Below are 16,987 nucleotides of genomic sequence, written 5' to 3'. Positions count from 1 at the left end.
GGATCACCTCCTTGGACCTGCTGGTCACGCTTCTTTTGATGCAGCCCAGGATACAGTTGCTTTCTGGGCTGCAAGCGCACACTGAAGCCGGCTCATGTTCATTTTCTCATCGACCAACACCCCCAAGTCCTTCTCTGCAGGGCTGCTCTGATCTCTTCTCTGCCCAGCCTGTAGCTGTGCCTGGGATTGCTCCTACCCAGGTGTAGGACCTTGCACTTGTCATGGTTAAACCTCATGAGGTTGGCATCAGCCCACCTCACAAGCGTGTCAAGGTTCCTCTGGATGGCATTCCTTCCCTCCAGGGTATCAACCGAACCACACAGCTTGGTGTCATCGGCAAACTTGCTGAGGGCGCACTCAATCCCACTGTCCATGTCAGCGACGAAGACGTTGAACAAGACCGGTCCCAACACCGATCCCTGAGGGACACCACTCGTTACTGGTCTCCAGCCGGACACTGAGCCATTGACCACAACACTTGGTGTGCTGCCATCCAGCCAGTTCTTTATCCACCGAGTGGTCCATCCATCAAATTGATGTCGCTCAGATTTAGAGACAAGGATGTTGTGTGGGACAGTGTCGAATGCTTTACACAAGTCCAGGTAGATGACATCAACTGCTCTACCCCTGTCATGTTGAGGTGAAGTTTCTCATGGGTCAGTTTCTGGCCATTGGTCCTCATCCTGTTGCTGGCACCACTGAGAAGAGTCTGGATGCAGCAGGCACCACTCCTGGAGTGCAGGACCCCTGGTCCTGGAGTGTCTCTGTGGTGCTGAGCTCCTGTCAGAAGCCTTTATAGCAGGTTTGACCTAGGCTGGAGCTGGGACAGAGTGGTCCTGGATGGACCCAGCATAGGAACAGGGCTGCTGCTGCTGCTGTGTTTGTGCTGGATGTGGCCTGTGGAGGTGATGGCCATGGAGCTGCTCTCCTCAGGATCCTGGGACAGACAGAGCCCAGGGCACGGGCACTGCTCCCTGTCTCCTCAGGATGTTTAAAGAGATGATGTTATGGCTTTGGATCATCTGGAGCTTCTACTTTGCTCCGTCCAACATGAGTGTGAGCACCAGCCATGGGTGTGGGTTGCCCCATCATGGCTGCTGGGAAGTGGGGTCCATGTGGGGTCCCCAGTGGTGTGCAGGAGTGGGGCCAGCAGGTCACTGCCACCGCTGGCTTCTCCCTGGGCTACACGAGTGGAGAGGGCTGGAATGGGAGGTGCTCCACAATGCTGGCTGTCTCCAGTGCCCTGGAGATGGGGGTCTGAGCTCCCCAAGGCAGGTTCCCAGGGCAGGGAAGGAGGCAGCTCCTCCCCATCTCCTGGCCAGGCCCTGCCATGGGCTCAAGTCCTCACCCGTGCCCATGCAGCACGTTCCCTGGGGGGGCCGGGAGCTGCAGGCAGTCTCCCACCTCCCTGTGCCCCGCAGGTGAACCAGGGGAACATGCCTGGCATCCAGAGCACCTTCCTGGCCATGGACACGGAGGAGGGCGTGGAGGTGGTGTGGAACGAGCTGCTCTTCACTGACAAGAAGGCCTTCAAAGCACACGAGGTGAGACATCCCCCCCAGCAGGGCCTGCGTGCACCTCCCCACTCCCAGCGCTCGGAACCTGCCTGGGGGCAGTGCCAGGCACCGTGCTCCTGCCTTCCCTGGGCTTCCCTCCCAGAGCAGCTCCATGTGTCCTCTGTACCCCAAAGCCATGGCACAGCCTCCTCTCCAGCCCAGGCTCCCTTGCTCTTGGAGGTGTCCTGCATATCCCAGGACCTGCCACCTCCCTTGTCCCCTCCCTGTCCGCAGGAGAAGATCAAGACCATGTTTGAGCAGCTGGTGCTCGTGGATCACCCCAACATTGTGAAGCTTCACAAGTACTGGCTGGATGTGAAAGACTCGAAGGCTCGGGTAGGGAGGTCTGGGGGGGGTTCCCCAGGCTGGAGGGGGGATGTCAGCAGGTGGGGATGGGGAACCCGGCTCTGCTCCTCACCCCACTCCACAGGACTCCCATCCTCTGGGACGCTGCTGCTGGGCAGCAGGCTGGGAAGCTGATGCCGCTCTTCCCTGCCAGGTCATCTTCATCACAGAATACGTGTCCTCAGGGAGCCTGAAGCAGTTCCTGAAGAAAACCAAGAAGAACCACAAGGCCATGAATGCCAGGGTGAGTTCCTGGGAGCACACACGGGGTGTCCCAGGGGAGTGGGCAGCTCTGTAGCTGCAGGCAGAGGTTCTGTCATGTCTTGTAAGGCGGAACAAGTGTAAATGGTGCTTCCTGAGTTACTCAGGCACTCTGCTGGAGCGAGGTGGCTTCTTGGTGAGAGCTGGAGCAAGAGCAGAACTTCCCCAGGGCAGCCCAGAAGTGGATCCTGCTGCTGCAGTGATGCTTATGCTCCTGGGGCTGCATCATTCTTTGGGGGACCAGCATCTCCAGCACCCTCAGTGAAGGACAGTGGGTGTGTGGCTGGGTTACTGCTTGGGTTGAAGGGACCGGTTTCACCAGCAAACCCACCCAGTGTGAGTCTGACAGTGGGTTCAAGCAGGTCTCAGCTCAGGAGCTGCGTGACTGTTTGGGGGGCCCTTGCAAGCCCTGCCATGTAGTTTGGGCTCGGTGTCACGCCAGTGCAGTCAGGCACCACCGCCACTGTGTGCATGGACCTCACAACCACAACGGGCTTTGCCTCCTGTGTCCGTGCTCCCGCTGGAGTCTGGCAGTTCAGGGGAGCTCTGTGCTGGGGATGGGCTCTCAGCTTTGACAGTGCTCTTTGAGCAGGGGTTGGGAAGGAGACTGTTGTCATGTGCCTCATCTTTGGTACCAGTCTCCTCAGGGCTGGTGTGGGGCACATCTCCCCAGCCTCTGGTAGGCAGCTGGGAATGTCCTGCTCTGGCTCCTGCACTCTGATGGGCATCTGGTCTGATGGAGGGCTCTGATCTCTGCTCTAGGCCTGGAAGCGCTGGTGCACCCAGATCCTGTCTGCTCTCAGGTAAGCTTTGGCATTGCCGTTGTCCTGCTTCCCACGGGGCTGGGCACCGGCCACGTCCTGAGGGCAGCTCTGTGCTTCTCAGCTTCCTGCACTCCTGTGAGCCACCCATCATCCACGGCAACCTCACCAGCGACACCATCTTCATCCAGCACAACGGCCTCATAAAGATCGGCTCAGGTGAGACATTCCCGCGGCTCCGGGTGCTGAGGAGGGGTAGAGTCAGCAGGAGGAAGCTGTGAGATGCGGGAGGTGGGATGCAGGGAGACGTGCGGGAATGTGCTGGGGGGGTTCTGGGAGGGCAGAGGAGGTGAGCGCTGCAGGGCTCCTTGGAGCATCACGAAGCTTGGAGTTATCTTCTCTTCTCTTTGTGTCCTCTGCTCTGTGCCTCATCCACTCATCTGCTTCGGAATCGGCACGGACCCCAGTCTGGCACAGGGTGTTTGCCAATGGTGAGTGTCCCTCTGTCACCTCCCCGGCACATTGGTCCTATCCCTGGGTCCATCTTCCTGCCGTGGGCTCTGCAGGTGGGGGCGGGGGGGAATGTTTGTTCCTTGGGGAATTGTCCTGGGAGCAGAGGGGTGTCCTGGGAGAGTGAGTGTCCCAGCGTGGTCTGCATGGGCAGCAGCAGTGGCCAGTTCTGGGCTCCTCAGCACAAGAAAGACAAGAAACTGCTGGCTACTGTCCAGTGCAGGGCCACAAGGATGCTCAGGGCTCTGGAGCATCTCTTTGGTGAGAAGAGCCTGCGGGAGCTGGGCCTGTTGAGCCTGGAGCAGAGCAGCCTGGGAGGGATCCATCAGAGCAGAGCAGGGTCTCCAAGGCGGGTGGGATGGGGCCAGGGAAAGGATGAGGAGCAATGGGCAGAAACTGACCCCGAGGGGCTTCACCTCCACATGAGCAAGAGCTGGGTGAGGTCCAGGGTGGCCGAGCCCTGGGGGAAGGGGCGGGGGGGGGGTGGCTGGAGTCATCCCAGAGCCACCATGGACCCGCTCCTGTGTGCCCTGCTCTGGGTGGCCCTGCCGGGGTGGGGGGATGGAGGAGCTCCAGAGGCCCCTTCCAGCCCTGATGATTCGGGAATTCCGGGAGCACAACCGGACTCCATCCCTGGTGCCCCGAGCACCCCCGCGCCCGCAGCCCTGCAGGGCCCCTGCAGCACGGGGGTTGCTCAGGTTTTCTCCTCCCTGAGCAGCTCTCCCGGATGACCTGCGGAGCCCCATCAGGATCGAGAGGGAGGAGCTGCGCAACCTCCACTTCTTCCCACCGGAATACGGCCGTGAGTGCGGCTCTGGGTGTGGGTGCAGGGGCTGGGTACAGGGCTGGGTGCGGGCTCTGGGTGCAGGCTCTGGTGAGGGCTCTGGGTGCAGGTCTGGGTCTGGGTGCGGGTTGTGGTGCAGGGTCTGGGTGCAGGTCTGGGTCTGGGTGCGGGTTGTGGTGCAGGGTCTGGGTGCGGGTTGTGGTGCAGGGTCTGGGTGCGGGTGCGGGTGCGGGCTCTGGGTGCAGGCTCTGGTGAGGGCTCTGGGTGCAGGTCTGGGTCTGGGTGCGGGTTGTGGTGCAGGGTCTGGGTGTGGGTTTGGGTCTGGGTGCAGGTTGTGGTGCAGGGTCTGGGTGCGGGTGTGGGTCTGGGTGCGGGTTGTGGTGCAGGGTCTGGGTGCGGGTGTGGGTCTGGGTGCGGGTTGTGGTGCAGGGTCTGGGTGTGGGTTTGGGTCTGGGTGCAGGTTGTGGTGCAGGGTCTGGGTGCGGGTGTGGGTCTGGGTGCGGGTTGTGGTGCAGGGTCTGGGTGTGGGTTTGGGTCTGGGTGCGGGTTGTGGTGCAGGGTCTGGGTGTGGGTTTGGGTCTGGGTGCGGGTTGTGGTGCAGGGTCTGGGTGTGGGTTTGGGTCTGGGTGCGGGTTGTGGTGCAGGGTCTGGGTGCGGGTGTGGGTCTGGGTGCAGGGTCTGGGTGTCCCAAAGATGTGGCCTGATGTGGTTCTGCCTTGGTTCTGCAGAAAAGACAGACGGGACAGCCGTGGACATCTTCTCCTTTGGGATGTGCGCACTGGAGGTACGGAGCAGGAACTGCTCTGCCAGTTTATAGGCCAGGACTGAGGGGGCCTGCAGCTTCCCAAGGACTCTCAAACCTCTGTGTGAGCTGGGGACTCATGGCAGCTGTGGAAACATCACTGCTGGGGTCAGCAGAACATGTTCTGTGGCTGTGGCCCCCCCCTGCCCCGGGTGCAGCATGGGCTGAGCTCTGCTGGGCTCAGCTGGTGCCTCCTCTTCCTCCTCAGGCTGTGACAGCCCTGGGAAGGGGCAGGGGCAGGCTGTGCAGCTCCATAGAACCATGGAATGGTTTGGGTTGGAAGGGACTTAAAGCTCCTCCAGCTCCAACTCCGGCCAGGGCAGGGACTCCTTCCACTGGAGCAGGGTGCTCCAAGCCCCCTGTGTCCAACCTGGCCTTGAGCCCTGCCAGGGATGGGGCAGCCACAGCTTCTCTGGGCACCCTGTGCCAGCGCCTCAGCACCCTCCCAGGGAAGAGCTTCTGCCTAAGAGCTCATCTCAGTCTCCCCTCGGGCAGGTTCAAGCCATTCCCCTTGGCCTGTCCCTACAGGCCCTTGTCCCAAGCTCCTCTCCAGGTTCCCTGCAGCCCCTTCAGGCACTGGAGCTGCTCTAAGGTCTCCCCTTCAGGAGCCTTCTCTTCTCCAGGCTGCCCCAGCCCGGCTCTCCCAGCCTGGCTCCAGAGCAGAGCTGCTCCAGCCCTCGCAGCAGCTCCGTGGCCTCCTCTGGGCTCGCTCCAGCAGCTCCGTGTCCTTCTGGTGCTGGGATCCCCGGGGCTGCCTGCAGGACACCACCAGGGCGGGCTGTGGGCTGTTGGTGCCATCTGCATTGTCCCCACTCTGCCCTGTGCCAGGGAGGAACGTGTGAGCAGGGACGCAGTGTCCGGGGTGCGCTGGGGAGCCCAGCAGCTCCAGAGCCCGACCGGGCTGTGTCCTGTGAGGGGCTCCAGAGACGGCACCAGCTGGGGGATGTCCCTTTGGGAAGCTGTCCAGGGCCGTCCCAGGGCTTGGCCAGGGGCAGACGCAGCTGCACTTGCTCCCTCCCCAGATGGCCGTGCTGGAGATCCAGACCAACGGGGACACACGGGTCTCGGAGGAGGCCATCATGCGGGCCCGGCATTCCTTGGATGATCCCAACATGCGGGTGAGTGCAGAGGCTGAGCCTCAGGGACCTGCCCGGGGGTCAGGGATCCCTCCTGCAGGTGAATGGCCCCTCGGCTGGTATCTGCAACGTCGGGCACTGAATGTGTGTGGGGTCAGGCTGTGTGCATGTGTGTGTCAGGCTGTGTGCGTGTGTGTGTCAGGCTGTGTGCGTGTGTGTGTCAGGCTGTGTGCGGGAGTCAGGCTGTGTGCGTGTGTGTGTCAGGCTGTGTGCGTGTGTGTGACAGGCTGTGTGCGTGTGTGTGTCAGGCTGTGTGCGTGTGTGTGTCAGGCTGTGTGCGTGTGTGTGTCAGGCTGTGTGCGGGAGTCAGGCTGTGTGCGTGTGTGGGTCAGGCTGTGTGCGTGTGTGGGTCAGGCTGTGTGTGTGTGGTCAGGCTGTATGTGTGAGTCAGGCTGTGTGTGTGTGGTCAGGCTGTATGTGTGTGGTCAGGCTGTATGTGTGTGTGTGGTCAGGCTGTGTGCGTGTGTGGTCAGGCTGTGTGTGTGTGGGTCAGGCTTTGTGTGTGGGTCAGGCTTTGTGTGTGGGTCAGTCTGTGTGTGTGTGGGTCAGGCTGTATGTGTGGGTCAGGCTGTATGTGTGGGTGTCCTGGGTTCCGCAGTAGCAGTCATGTTTTTCCTTTGTGTTAACTGGTGCAGTGCAGTGTTTTGACTTTCAGCTCGGGAACAGAGCTGATAACAAGGATATTTTGGTTTGGCCAAGGACTTTGTGAGCCTCATGCTCTGCCAGGGAGGAGGGGAGGCTGTGAGGAAGCAGAGACGGGGCGCCTGACCCGGGCTAGCTGGGGAGGTATTCCATACCACAGCACGTCATGCCCGGGGTGAGGGGTAACTGGGAGTTACCCGGAAGGACAGGGGCTTCCGGGTGGAACTCGTTTTCTTGGCCGGTGGTATCGTATTCTCTTCCCTTGTTATTTTCCCTTATCATTGTTTTAGCTGATAGTAGCGGTGGTGATTTGTTGCTGGACTGTTCTTGTCTCAACCCGTAGGAGTTGCACTCTCTCGATCCTCCTCCCCGTTCCTCCGGGAGCGGGAAGGGGAGAGCCCCGGTGGGGGGGGGGGAGACGGACACGGACCTCGATTGTTGTCAGCCCAGCACCACTCACTGGGAGTGAGTGAACAAGCTACCTGACTGGGTTTAAACCACGACAGTGGGTCAGGCTTTGGGGGGAGGGGGTGTCAGGTTATGTTGGTTCCCATCCTGTCATCCTTCTTCTGGCCTTTCCTTGCTCTCCGTCTCTCCTGAGTAGCCATGGCCAGCTGAGGGGCCCCAGCCTGGAGCTCGCAGGAGGGGCAGGATTTGCTCCATTCTGCTTCCCAGGGAACCTGAGCGTGAGCTGGTGCTGGCGCTGCCAGCAGGGGGGAATGTCCTGATTGCCTTGGTTTATGCCTTTGCTGTGACCTGCAGGAGTTCATCCTGTCATGCTTGACTCTCAACCCAGACAAGCGACCAACTGCAAATAACCTGCTCTTCCACCGGGTGCTCTTTGAGGTCCATTCCCTCAAGCTGCTGGCAGCTCATTGCTTCATCAACAACCAGTGTGAGTGAGCAGGGGCCCTCCCTGCCCCACAGAGCAGGCCTGGGACCCCCATCTGACAGCCCCTCGCTGCCTTTGCCCTAGACCTGATGCCAGAGAACGTGGTGGAGGAGAAGATAAAGGACCTGGACCTGAATATGGTGATGGCAGAGATCCGGAGAGAGGGTCGGCCCGGAGCGCAGTGGAGGTGAGGAAGGGGAAGTCAGAGCAGCCGTGGCGTGAGCCCAGGACTGATGGTGCTGGTGGTGGTGGTGCGATGGCACAGGAACCCTTCCCACTGCTCTTTTCTCCTGCCTCCCCCATCACCTCCCGTCCTCTTTCCCTCCCAGGTACTCGGAGGTTTCCTTCCTCGAACTCGACAAGTTCCTAGAGGATGTCAGGTGGGTTGAAGGTGCTGCTGGGCCCCCGGGCCTGTGTCTGCCCACCTCTGATCCCCAGCAGCTCCCTGCCCGCAGCTCCCTGGGCAGCACAGAGCCAGGGTCCAGGTCTGTGCCATCGGCCCAGCAGTGCTTGGTCGTGGTGATCCCCTCCGCGCTTCCCCTGGGACTGAGCAGACTTGGGCTGCAGTGCAGGGTGAGGGGAGCTCTGTGCCCTGCTCCCTGCCAGCTCTGCCACTCCGTGGGTGCAGATCCCTGCTCTGGGCCGTGGCATTCCACAGCTCAGCTCACCTTTGAGAGGGCTCAGCTCTGTCCTCCCTCTGTGTCTGCACCAGGAATGGGATTTACCCCCTGATGAACTTCGCTGTTTCCAGACCCCATGCCCTCCCGCGTGCCCTCTCCCAGCCCCAGGAGGACCCTCAGAAAGCCAAGACTCCCACCCCAGAGCCCTTTGATGTGGAGACCAGGAAGGTAAGGCCAGATCCAGCTGGGGCTGGATTCTCCACTGGGACGACATGGACCAGCTCCACTCCTGAGCCTAGGGCAGGAATATCTCCCTTTAGCCACACACTGAACTCCAGTTGGGTGGGAGCTGTTCTTGTGCTGGCTGCCCAGGACTGTGACATCCCTTTGGCTGGAGCCAGCGAAGTCCATTTTACCTAAGCCCTTCTGGAGCAGCCCCATTGCCTCCAGTTCTTTGCTCTGCCTTTCCTCCTCCCCAGGAGCCCCATGGCACAGGGTACTATGTGCTTTGGTCACTGCAAGTGGGGTTTTGGCCCCCGAGGGAAGCAGGGGGGAGCGTGGCAGGGAAGGACCAGCACAACATGTCCTGGTTTAAGCAAGGCGGTGGCTGGGCCCAGGCAGCTGCTCCCTCACCCCACACTGGAATTGGGGAAGAGAACTGGAAAAGTGGGACAGTCGTGGCTGGGATCAGGACTGTTCAATGGGCAGAGCAGGAGCTGCTGCTCGAGCAAAGGGAAACAAGGAATTCATTCAGCCCAGTTCAGCCACCCGAGGGCAGCCGGGCTCCACCACGCGTCACAGCGACACAAACACCATCACCCCAAACACCCCCTTCCTTCTCCCAGGCTTCCATGCTGAGCATGATGTCCCATGGTCTGGGATATCCCTGAGGTCAGTTTGGGTCAGCTGTATCCCCTCCAGCTCCTTGTGCACCCCCAGCCTGCTCACTGGGGGTTGAGAGGCAGAAAAGGCCTTGGCTCTGTGCAAGCTCTGCTCAGCAATAAGGAAAACATCTCTGTGTCCAGCACAGTTCCAAAACACAGCCCCCATCCTAGCTATTGTGAAGAGAATGAGCTCCATCCCAGCCCAAACCTGCGAGGGTGCCGAGCAGGAGCGAGGCCATCCAGCACCATGGTGTAAGCCAGCACTGAGCAGTTCAGTGCTGCAGTGTAACCCTTCGTGGGTATGAGCACGCTGCTGGTTCGCCCCCCAACACCTTCCCTTTCACAGGCAGAACAAGCCCAGTGCTTTCAGCCTGCTCTCAGAAGGCAGCAGCCCAGGCCAGGATCATTCTGATGGCCCTCCCCTGAACATGAGCTTATTGTCAATGTGCTGCTTGTTCTGGAGGCCCAGAATCGGATGCAGTCCTTGATGGAATTTAGCAAGTGCTGAGGAGGGGAGTGATTATTTCCCTCAGCATCCTGGCTGTGCCCCAGAATGCTGGTGGCCGTCCTTGCTGCTGGGGCATGCTGCAGCTCACATCCTGCCCACCATGACCCCAAAGCCTTTCCTGCAGCCAGGCCATCCCAGCCTGTGGCCTCGCCAGCGGCAGGACTTGGCACTTGCCCTTTGCTGAGGTGTGTATGGGGGACACGGTGGTTGGCACCATCCTCAGAGCAGAGCTCAGGCACTTCTGACAGTGGCTTCTGTCTCCTGAACTGTGCTGAGGGCTGAGGAGCTCCTTGATCTGGGTGCCCCTCTCTTACAAACCCATCTGGTATGTGGTGTTCCCCATATGTGTATTTCCCTGTAGAATTCCAGTCATTCCTCATTGATCACCTATGGAACTGCCTTTGTGTTACCACGAGTGAGATGGATGAGATTTGATACTCACATTGGATTCACGTTAAAAATACTCTGTGGGGTTAAACCTGATTCGTGTTCCTGCATGATCCCGTGCAATCCGTCCCTCTAGGAGGCACATCAGTGCTGGGTTCTTCATCCCCACCCGAGAATCAGCGATCACAGCACTCAGCTTGTGCTTCACTCACTCTGCTCAGGGCTTATTTTTAGCGAGCGCTGGAGGGATGAGTCAGACACGTGAGGGAAATGGAAACATGAAGCTGCTGCGCTGCCTTTTCCCCTCCCTGTGCTTGTTCCAAGCTGCTTTTCCCCCTCCTGCCCCAAGGAAGGTTCTTGAGTCTATGGTCAGACCAAATGGTCACCTTGGTTTCACCTGCTTTGAGCTGGGACTGGTGACCCCAGGAGCACTGTAGCTGCAATGCAGATTCTGTCTGTCCTAAGAGGCACTGAAATATGGATGCTGGAGGGATCCAAGGGATTCTTTCTCAGTGGACCAGGGGCTTGGAGAGGTTATGGGATCTTCTTGGAGGTTTTCAAGCCCCAGCCAGGCAGAGCTCTAAAGCACCTGGTCTGAATTCAGTTTGTCTTGTTTTGAGCAGAAGCTGGGACTAGAGATGTCCCTTCCCACCTAAATGATGCCTTGATCACAGGCATTGGTAGAGAGGTGAGGAGCAGGTGGCAGTGATGCACCCAATGTCCCCAGCTTTCTCTTTGGTGTCTGCAAGGTGCTGCACACTCTGGTGTAGTTCAGTAGGTGAAGGAGCCTATGGCCAGACAGGCTGGTGTCACCCGGTGTAGGGACAGGGCACCCACCTTGGGCACAGGCTCTTCCTGGACACTGGATAGCCTGGAGATGGTCAGAAGACAGCGAGATTCCTGGCTGGGAGCTAATGCCCAGAGCTGTTTGTCACAGGGAGGAGCTGCAGCAGGGGGGCACTGGGCCAGAGGAAGGAGTAAGCATGTAACTCCTGGGGGATTCTGAATGAAACCCTGTTAAACTCTGTGCAAAACAGGGCTGTTGATTCCTGGCTTTTGGGGCTCACCAATTCCATGCTCTCTCTGGCTTTCCTTTGCCAGACAACACAACTTCTGGTATGAGCCATTTGTGTGGAACTTGAAGCTGCTCCAGCTTGAAGCTGGCCTTGTTCCTTCTTAGGAGCTAGAAGCTGATATAAATAAGATGCAGCGTGGGGCTCCCCAGAGAAAACCCCAATTCATTTTAACAATATTCAGTGTTTTGGGTTTGCTTTTTTTTTGTCTGGTTTGAAGGTTGGGCATCTCCATAAGGCCACGAGCAAGGGCAATGTCAAACCCTAACCAAGAGTGGGCAGAGCTTTGGGGGGAAGCAGAAGAATTCCTCCTGGTGGTAAAGTCTCCCCGGAGCTCACACAGGCTCTCACCCGGCTCCATCAGCTGAGGCCACGGCTCATGGCTGATCCTGAGCTACCTCAACCCTCAGCTACTCCCCCTGTATAGAGGAGCAGCAGCAGGAGGTCAGGCTGGAGGCTGGAATCGAAGGGTTACAGGAGGAATGTGCAAATCGTGCTGGGAGAGCAGAAGTGAAGCAGGTAGGGACAGGTTGAGGGACCGTGTCCAAGCTGATGTTGATTTTGGCCTCTCCTAGGTGGTGCAAATGCAATGTAACATGGAGCTGAATGAAGACAAGACCCAGTGGCATGTAAGCATTCATTTCTTATTCCACATGAGGCCCTGGGGCAAGACCTGCTGGTCTCTGCACACACCTGGCATCTGAGAGGGGAAGGTTTGCTCTCAGCCACTTGGCTGCAGCACCCACACCTTATGCCTGTCCCTTTATGATAAAAGCAGCCTGGAGAAGGCTGCAGCCACCAGCTCCCTCTGGCTGCAGGACGGGGAGACGGTGACATCTGTGCCTGGACACAACTCTGCTACTCTCTAGTTCTGCCGCCGCAGATGGGCTCTAACTGAGGAGAGAGCGTTCCTCTAAGACACGCACCCAACCTTTCCAAAGCCATGCCAGCGTGTTGGCAGTTCCAGCACCGCCTGCCCAGAGCCGCAGCAGCCTCAGCTGCTGAGGAGTCAGCCCCTTTCTCTGGTGTTAGTAAAGAGCTCTCTCTTCTTCCTGCAGCTCACTCTCCTGCTCATCCTGGAGGACAGGCTGCATCGGCAGCTGAGCTACGACCTGCTGCCCAGTACGTTTGCTTGCACGTGTGGATGCAGAAGCATTGCCTGGTGGCCGTGGTCAGGTTGTGGCAGACACAGTGTGTTTGCGGCCAGCTTGTCTTTCCCTGTGCTGGGAGAGCAGACTAAAGCCTCGTGTCTGCCCGGTACCAGTTCTTGTCCGTTCACACCCTGAGCTTACAGCCTCTGGATCATGTAATAACCTGCACTCTACGGTGAAGGACTGACTGGGAGCCCAAGAAGGGAGCCTGCACTTTACCCTGGGATGTGGGGTGTGATTACTGGGGCAGCTCTGGTGAATCCTTCCCTCATTCCTACCACTGGTGCTGGCCACACCACATCTCCCAAAGGGGAAAGTGAACTCTCCTCTGGGGAAAGGTGCTTCTCCTCAGAGTAGGTCCAGCACAGCAGGCTCCAGCCTGAAAGATGCAGGTGCCTTCTGGAAGCATGTGGCTGGAGTGGCTCCTTTGCCTTACAGCGAAACTAAAGCATAAAGCTTGGAAATGAATGCTTGGGAGTTGCTGCTTCACTAGCCCCTCGTGTTTCACTGCCTGCAGGTAGTGGCTTCTTCATACTGAACCAAAACAACCCAAAACCCCTCCAAAGTGACACATTGCCAAGGCTGGTGTGCTCTGTGCGAGCTGGGGCTGGATATCAATCCTGCCCACAGCCTCTTGTTCAGAAGAGTGCACTGCCCCAGGGTTACTTAGCAGTTACTCACCCACCCACAAGTGGACGGCGTGTGCCCTGAAGGTGTCTGTGGGTTGGGACTGGGGCACTTTACTGGTAGAGGAGGAACTAAGAGATGCACGTTCATGTTCTCACCATTCCTTGTCTCTGCAGCTGATAACTCCAAGGACTTGGCCACGGAGCTGGTGCATTACGGATTTATCCACGAGGTGAGCACCTGTGTCATTCCTCATCTGTGGGGTATGCACCGTGCTACTTCAGTCGCCAGACCAGGGGACGCGTCATGCCTGTGAGGAGGAACTGCTCCCCCATTGCTCCTCCAGGCATTCCCCATGGAGCATTCCTTGCAGTGAGCTGACACTCCCCCCCCCCGCCATGCTTCGCTCATGCCCAACCCCAGGTTGCTGTTCTGAGGGGCCATGGGGTGCAGGGCTATTTACACCAGCCTGGCAGTGATTGTGAAGGTGAGAACCAGAGGAGAGACAAGGAAGGGAAGCTGAGGCCACCTCCCATCTCCCGGGGGAATTATCCTGGTGTTCTTAGCTCAGTTTGGGCCTTTCTGTCTCCCTGAGGGAGTTCAGGGCAGTCCAGGCATTGGGACCATCCAGAGCATGGAGAGAATGTCATTTTTGTACAAGTTAGTGCCTCGCTAGGCCAAGTTCTGGAGAATTCCTCATGCTGGATGCTGCCATTGGACACGGAAGGGTCAGCTTCCCCGAGTGAGGTGTGTGAGCACACCTGCACTGACACACCACGGGGCTTTCTCTGTGGGGCTCCCTGGTACTGCAGAATGTATCTCACACAGGTCCACGTTCCACCCACCTTCCATCCATTACCTTCTGCTCGCTTTCTCCTAGGAGGTAACCCCCTTTAACACCCCTTCCCCTCTCTGACCTGCTCCACAGGCACCAAGTACCTTTTCCTTTGGATGGTTTTAACTGATTTATACCTTGTCAATTACCTTGGAATTGTGCTTCTTGTGCCTGGCCTGAAGCACTTGGCTCTGGTTTCCCTGCATCCATGGTTGCTGTAACAGCAGCCACCAGCAGCCTCTTAAATCTTGCTTTCAAAAGTCCAATCCTTTCCCTAAAGGAACAGTAGGGATTTAGCAGCAGTGATGCCAAAAGGTGCTTCTGAGCAGCAAGTAAACGACTGCTTCTGCATTTGTCACTTGAGTGAGGTTGTTGGGTTTGCTCCTGGTGATTCCAAGCCCCCCTGTGACACGAGGGGAGCATTGGGGGTTTCGCATCCTTTACACATCACTGTGTATCTGAGGAATTCCTTCTCAAGGAATGAACATTCTGATACATCAGAAGCCACCTGAGGAGGACAGGGAAGAGATTTCTAGGCAAAGTAGTTGCCAGCCCAACAACAAGTGACATGAGTTTGTGTGTCTGTTGGCAATGAGGATATTACAAACCAGATGATCATAGAAAATAACCTTAGATGCAGCATTCAGTTAAACTGAACTAAGCAAAAGAAGCTGGAGCTGTTCTGTTCCTTCTGAAGCTCCAGAGAACTCTGCTTCTCTGCCTTTCTCTTGCACCCCACAGAGAAAGGCTCCATTCTTGGTTGGCCATTTGGTATTATCTAGTAATTAGGATAATCACAGAATGGTTTGGGTCGGAAAGGACCTTAAGACCATTCAGTTCCAACCCCCTGCCATGGGCAGGGATGCTTCACACTAGACCGTGTGACCCAAGGCTCTGTCCAGCCTGGCCTTGAACACTGTCAGGGATGAAGCATTTACCACTTCTCTGGGCACCCTGTGCCAGCGCCTCAGCATCCTCACAGGAAAGAACTTCTTCCTTACCTCCAGCCTGAACTTCCCGTGTCAGTTTGAATCCATCACGCCTTGTCCTATCAGTACAGTCCCTGATGAAGAGTCCCTCTGTGGCATCCCTGTAGCCCCCCTCAGATACTGGAAGCTGCTCTGAGGTCTCCACACAGCTTCTCTTCTCCAGGCTAGTAATAATCTTAGCAGTATGTTCCAGATGTGCTTCCAAGCTGTTCTCTTCCCATAGCAAGACTCGGATTTGAAGCTGGCAGCTTGGGATGGAATCACTTCAGGAAGATGTCCAGGGTAGCCAGTACACATGGATCCGCTGACGTCCATGTCCTCTATTTCCTTTCCTTTAGGATGACTGTGAGAAGCTGGCAAACTTCCTGGAAAACGCCTTCCACAAGTACCGCTCTCCTCTGCTGTGAGGGGCCCTGGAGCAGGGCGGCGGGGCAGCGCGGGGCCCCCGGCCATCGGATGGACACGGGGGCTGCGGCAGTCCCCGGGGTGTGCGCCTGAGCTGCCTGTGATCACAGCCAGCGGAGGAGTCACCAGCACACACCAAGTCACCCGTGCATCAGGAGAGCTCGGGACCAAGCAGGAATCATGGCCTGGTCCCCACTCCTGAAGCAGCGAAGCCAAAGGGAGTTGTAAGGTGGGGGAGTCCCTTCCCATTGCAAAACTGCTGCTAGAATCTCCCAAAGTAATCCATTGTCCTCTGGGAATGATAAGCTTTTGTTACTGCAGGTCTCAAAGCTATCTTCTTCCTCTTTGCTGGCTGGGAGCACTTGGAGAAGGGAGGAGAGGGACAGGCTTGGAAAGCTCAGGCGCAGTTTCCCATCTGCTACATTCCATTCTTTATACCCAGCTTCTCCCAGTTTATTCAGGCTTTCCCAGCACTGTAATGCCTGGTCAGAAGAATTGCAGACCTTGGTGTAAGCCAGAGGACTTTGTGAGCTGGACTTGAGCTGGCATGCGAAGAAGGTCCAGAAATCCAAACCCATCAGTTGGATCAGCAGAAGCCTCACTGGTGCTGAACATAACCTTTGTCATTCCCCAGTTTGTCTTACGGCCTTCCAAAGTCTCATGGCACCTTAAGGGGAAAACCCCTGATGGCTCTTCCTTCCCTGTCTCTCCTGTGGTGGTTGGAACTTCAGTCATTAGCCTGGAGAAAGGGGCGACCACCTCAGGTGCTGCACACAGTGGGTTCAGTTGGTGATTTGTGTTGCAAAAGCCATGCAGTGCTGCTCCATTGCTTTATGCTGCTCACGCTGTGCCATGTGAAACCAGCTCTATCTTCTTGTGGGTGTTGTGCCTGTGCTGGTGCTGTGCCCGTGCCAGTGCTATGCCTGGGCTGGTGTTGTGTCTGTGCTGGTGTTGCGCCCATGCAGGTGTTGTGCTCGTGCTGGTGCTGTGCCTTTGCCAGTGTTGTGCAGATGCTGGTGCTGTGCCCACGTGGGTGTTGTGCCCGTGCAGGTGCTGTGCTGGTGCTGTGCCCATGCTGGTACTGTGCCTGTGCCAGTGCTGTGCCCATGCCGGTGCTGTGCCCATGCTGGTGTTGTGCCCCTGCAGGTGCTGTGCCCATGCTGGTGCTGTGCCTGTGCCGGGTCTGCCCTGCGCTACGCTGCCTGCACATTGTGGTGTGCACCAGCTCTGTGGGCTGGCTCTGCTGTGCCAGGACATGATGCTGAGCTGCTGACCCTTGCTGCGCTGTGCCACCATCACAAGCTGACAAATCAATAAAGCCTCAAAGCAGCTCATCAGAGCTCTCCAGCAGCCAATGGCTCTGTCATTCCTTGGTCACTCTCAGCAGTACGGTGGGAAGTGGTTCCCTGAGCTCAGCAGACTTGTCCCCACAGGCAGGCAGGTTGGGAGAGGACAGATTCAGTGGAGAGACATCATGGAGCTGTGTGATTCAGAAATCCTCCTCCAGAGCAAGTTTGTACTTGCCTCAGAAACGGAGATGTTCCTTCACATACCAACTGCTTCATCTCCCCGATGAGCCAGTTAGCTCTTCATTAGCACCATCATGGAAGCATGGAATGGTTTGGGTTGGAAAGGACCTTAAGATCATCCAGTTCCAACCCCCTGTCATGGGCAGGGATGCCTCATGCTAGACCTTGTGACCCAAGGCTCTGTCCAGCCTGGCCTTGAACACTGCCAGAGATGGGGCAGGCACAGCTTCTCTGGGCACCCTGTGCCAGAGCCTCAGCACCTTCACGGAGAAGAGCTTCTTCCCAATATC

At 57.7% G+C, this 16,987-nt stretch overlaps 1 protein-coding gene across 6 annotated transcripts in view; it reads left to right on the top strand.

The window, feature by feature from the left end:
- The window catches only part of NRBP2 (nuclear receptor binding protein 2), a 28,486-nt gene extending 11,968 nt beyond the window's left edge, over positions 1–16,518 (top strand). The window contains exons 2-19 of one of the 6 annotated variants that reach the window (XR_009966607.1): positions 1,422–1,544; positions 1,791–1,892; positions 2,056–2,145; positions 2,925–2,965; positions 3,048–3,142; positions 3,391–3,414; positions 4,152–4,235; positions 4,946–5,001; positions 6,042–6,137; positions 7,560–7,692; positions 7,774–7,876; positions 8,019–8,069; positions 8,402–8,537; positions 11,737–11,790; positions 12,220–12,283; positions 13,116–13,171; positions 15,102–16,218; positions 16,315–16,518. Coding sequence is in view for 3 of the 6 variants with exons in the window: in XM_062628466.1 (XP_062484450.1) it covers positions 1,422–1,544; positions 1,791–1,892; positions 2,056–2,145; positions 2,925–2,965; positions 3,048–3,142; positions 3,391–3,414; positions 4,152–4,235; positions 4,946–5,001; positions 6,042–6,137; positions 7,560–7,692; positions 7,774–7,876; positions 8,019–8,069; positions 8,402–8,537; positions 11,737–11,790; positions 12,220–12,283; positions 13,116–13,171; positions 15,102–15,170 (1,377 nt within the window). In the remaining 3 variants the exon portion in view is untranslated. Of the gene's footprint in view, positions 1–1,421; positions 1,545–1,790; positions 1,893–2,055; positions 2,146–2,924; positions 2,966–3,047; positions 3,143–3,390; positions 3,415–4,151; positions 4,236–4,945; positions 5,002–6,041; positions 6,138–7,559; positions 7,693–7,773; positions 7,877–8,018; positions 8,070–8,401; positions 8,538–11,736; positions 11,791–12,219; positions 12,284–13,115; positions 13,172–15,101 lie in introns of all 6 variants that reach the window. The other 5 variants (XR_009966608.1, XR_009966606.1, XM_062628466.1 and 2 more) reach the window with 5 other exon arrangements.
- The last annotated feature ends 469 nt before the right edge of the window (positions 16,519–16,987 follow it).

This window comes from Pezoporus occidentalis, unplaced genomic scaffold (genome assembly GCF_034315485.1).
Source record: "Pezoporus occidentalis ecotype Australia unplaced genomic scaffold, CSIRO_AGI_Poc_V1 ctg317, whole genome shotgun sequence".
NCBI lineage: Eukaryota > Metazoa > Chordata > Aves > Psittaciformes > Psittacidae > Pezoporus > Pezoporus occidentalis.
Note: the sequence above shows the minus strand (reverse complement) of the source record. Positions and strands in the feature narration are given on the sequence as shown.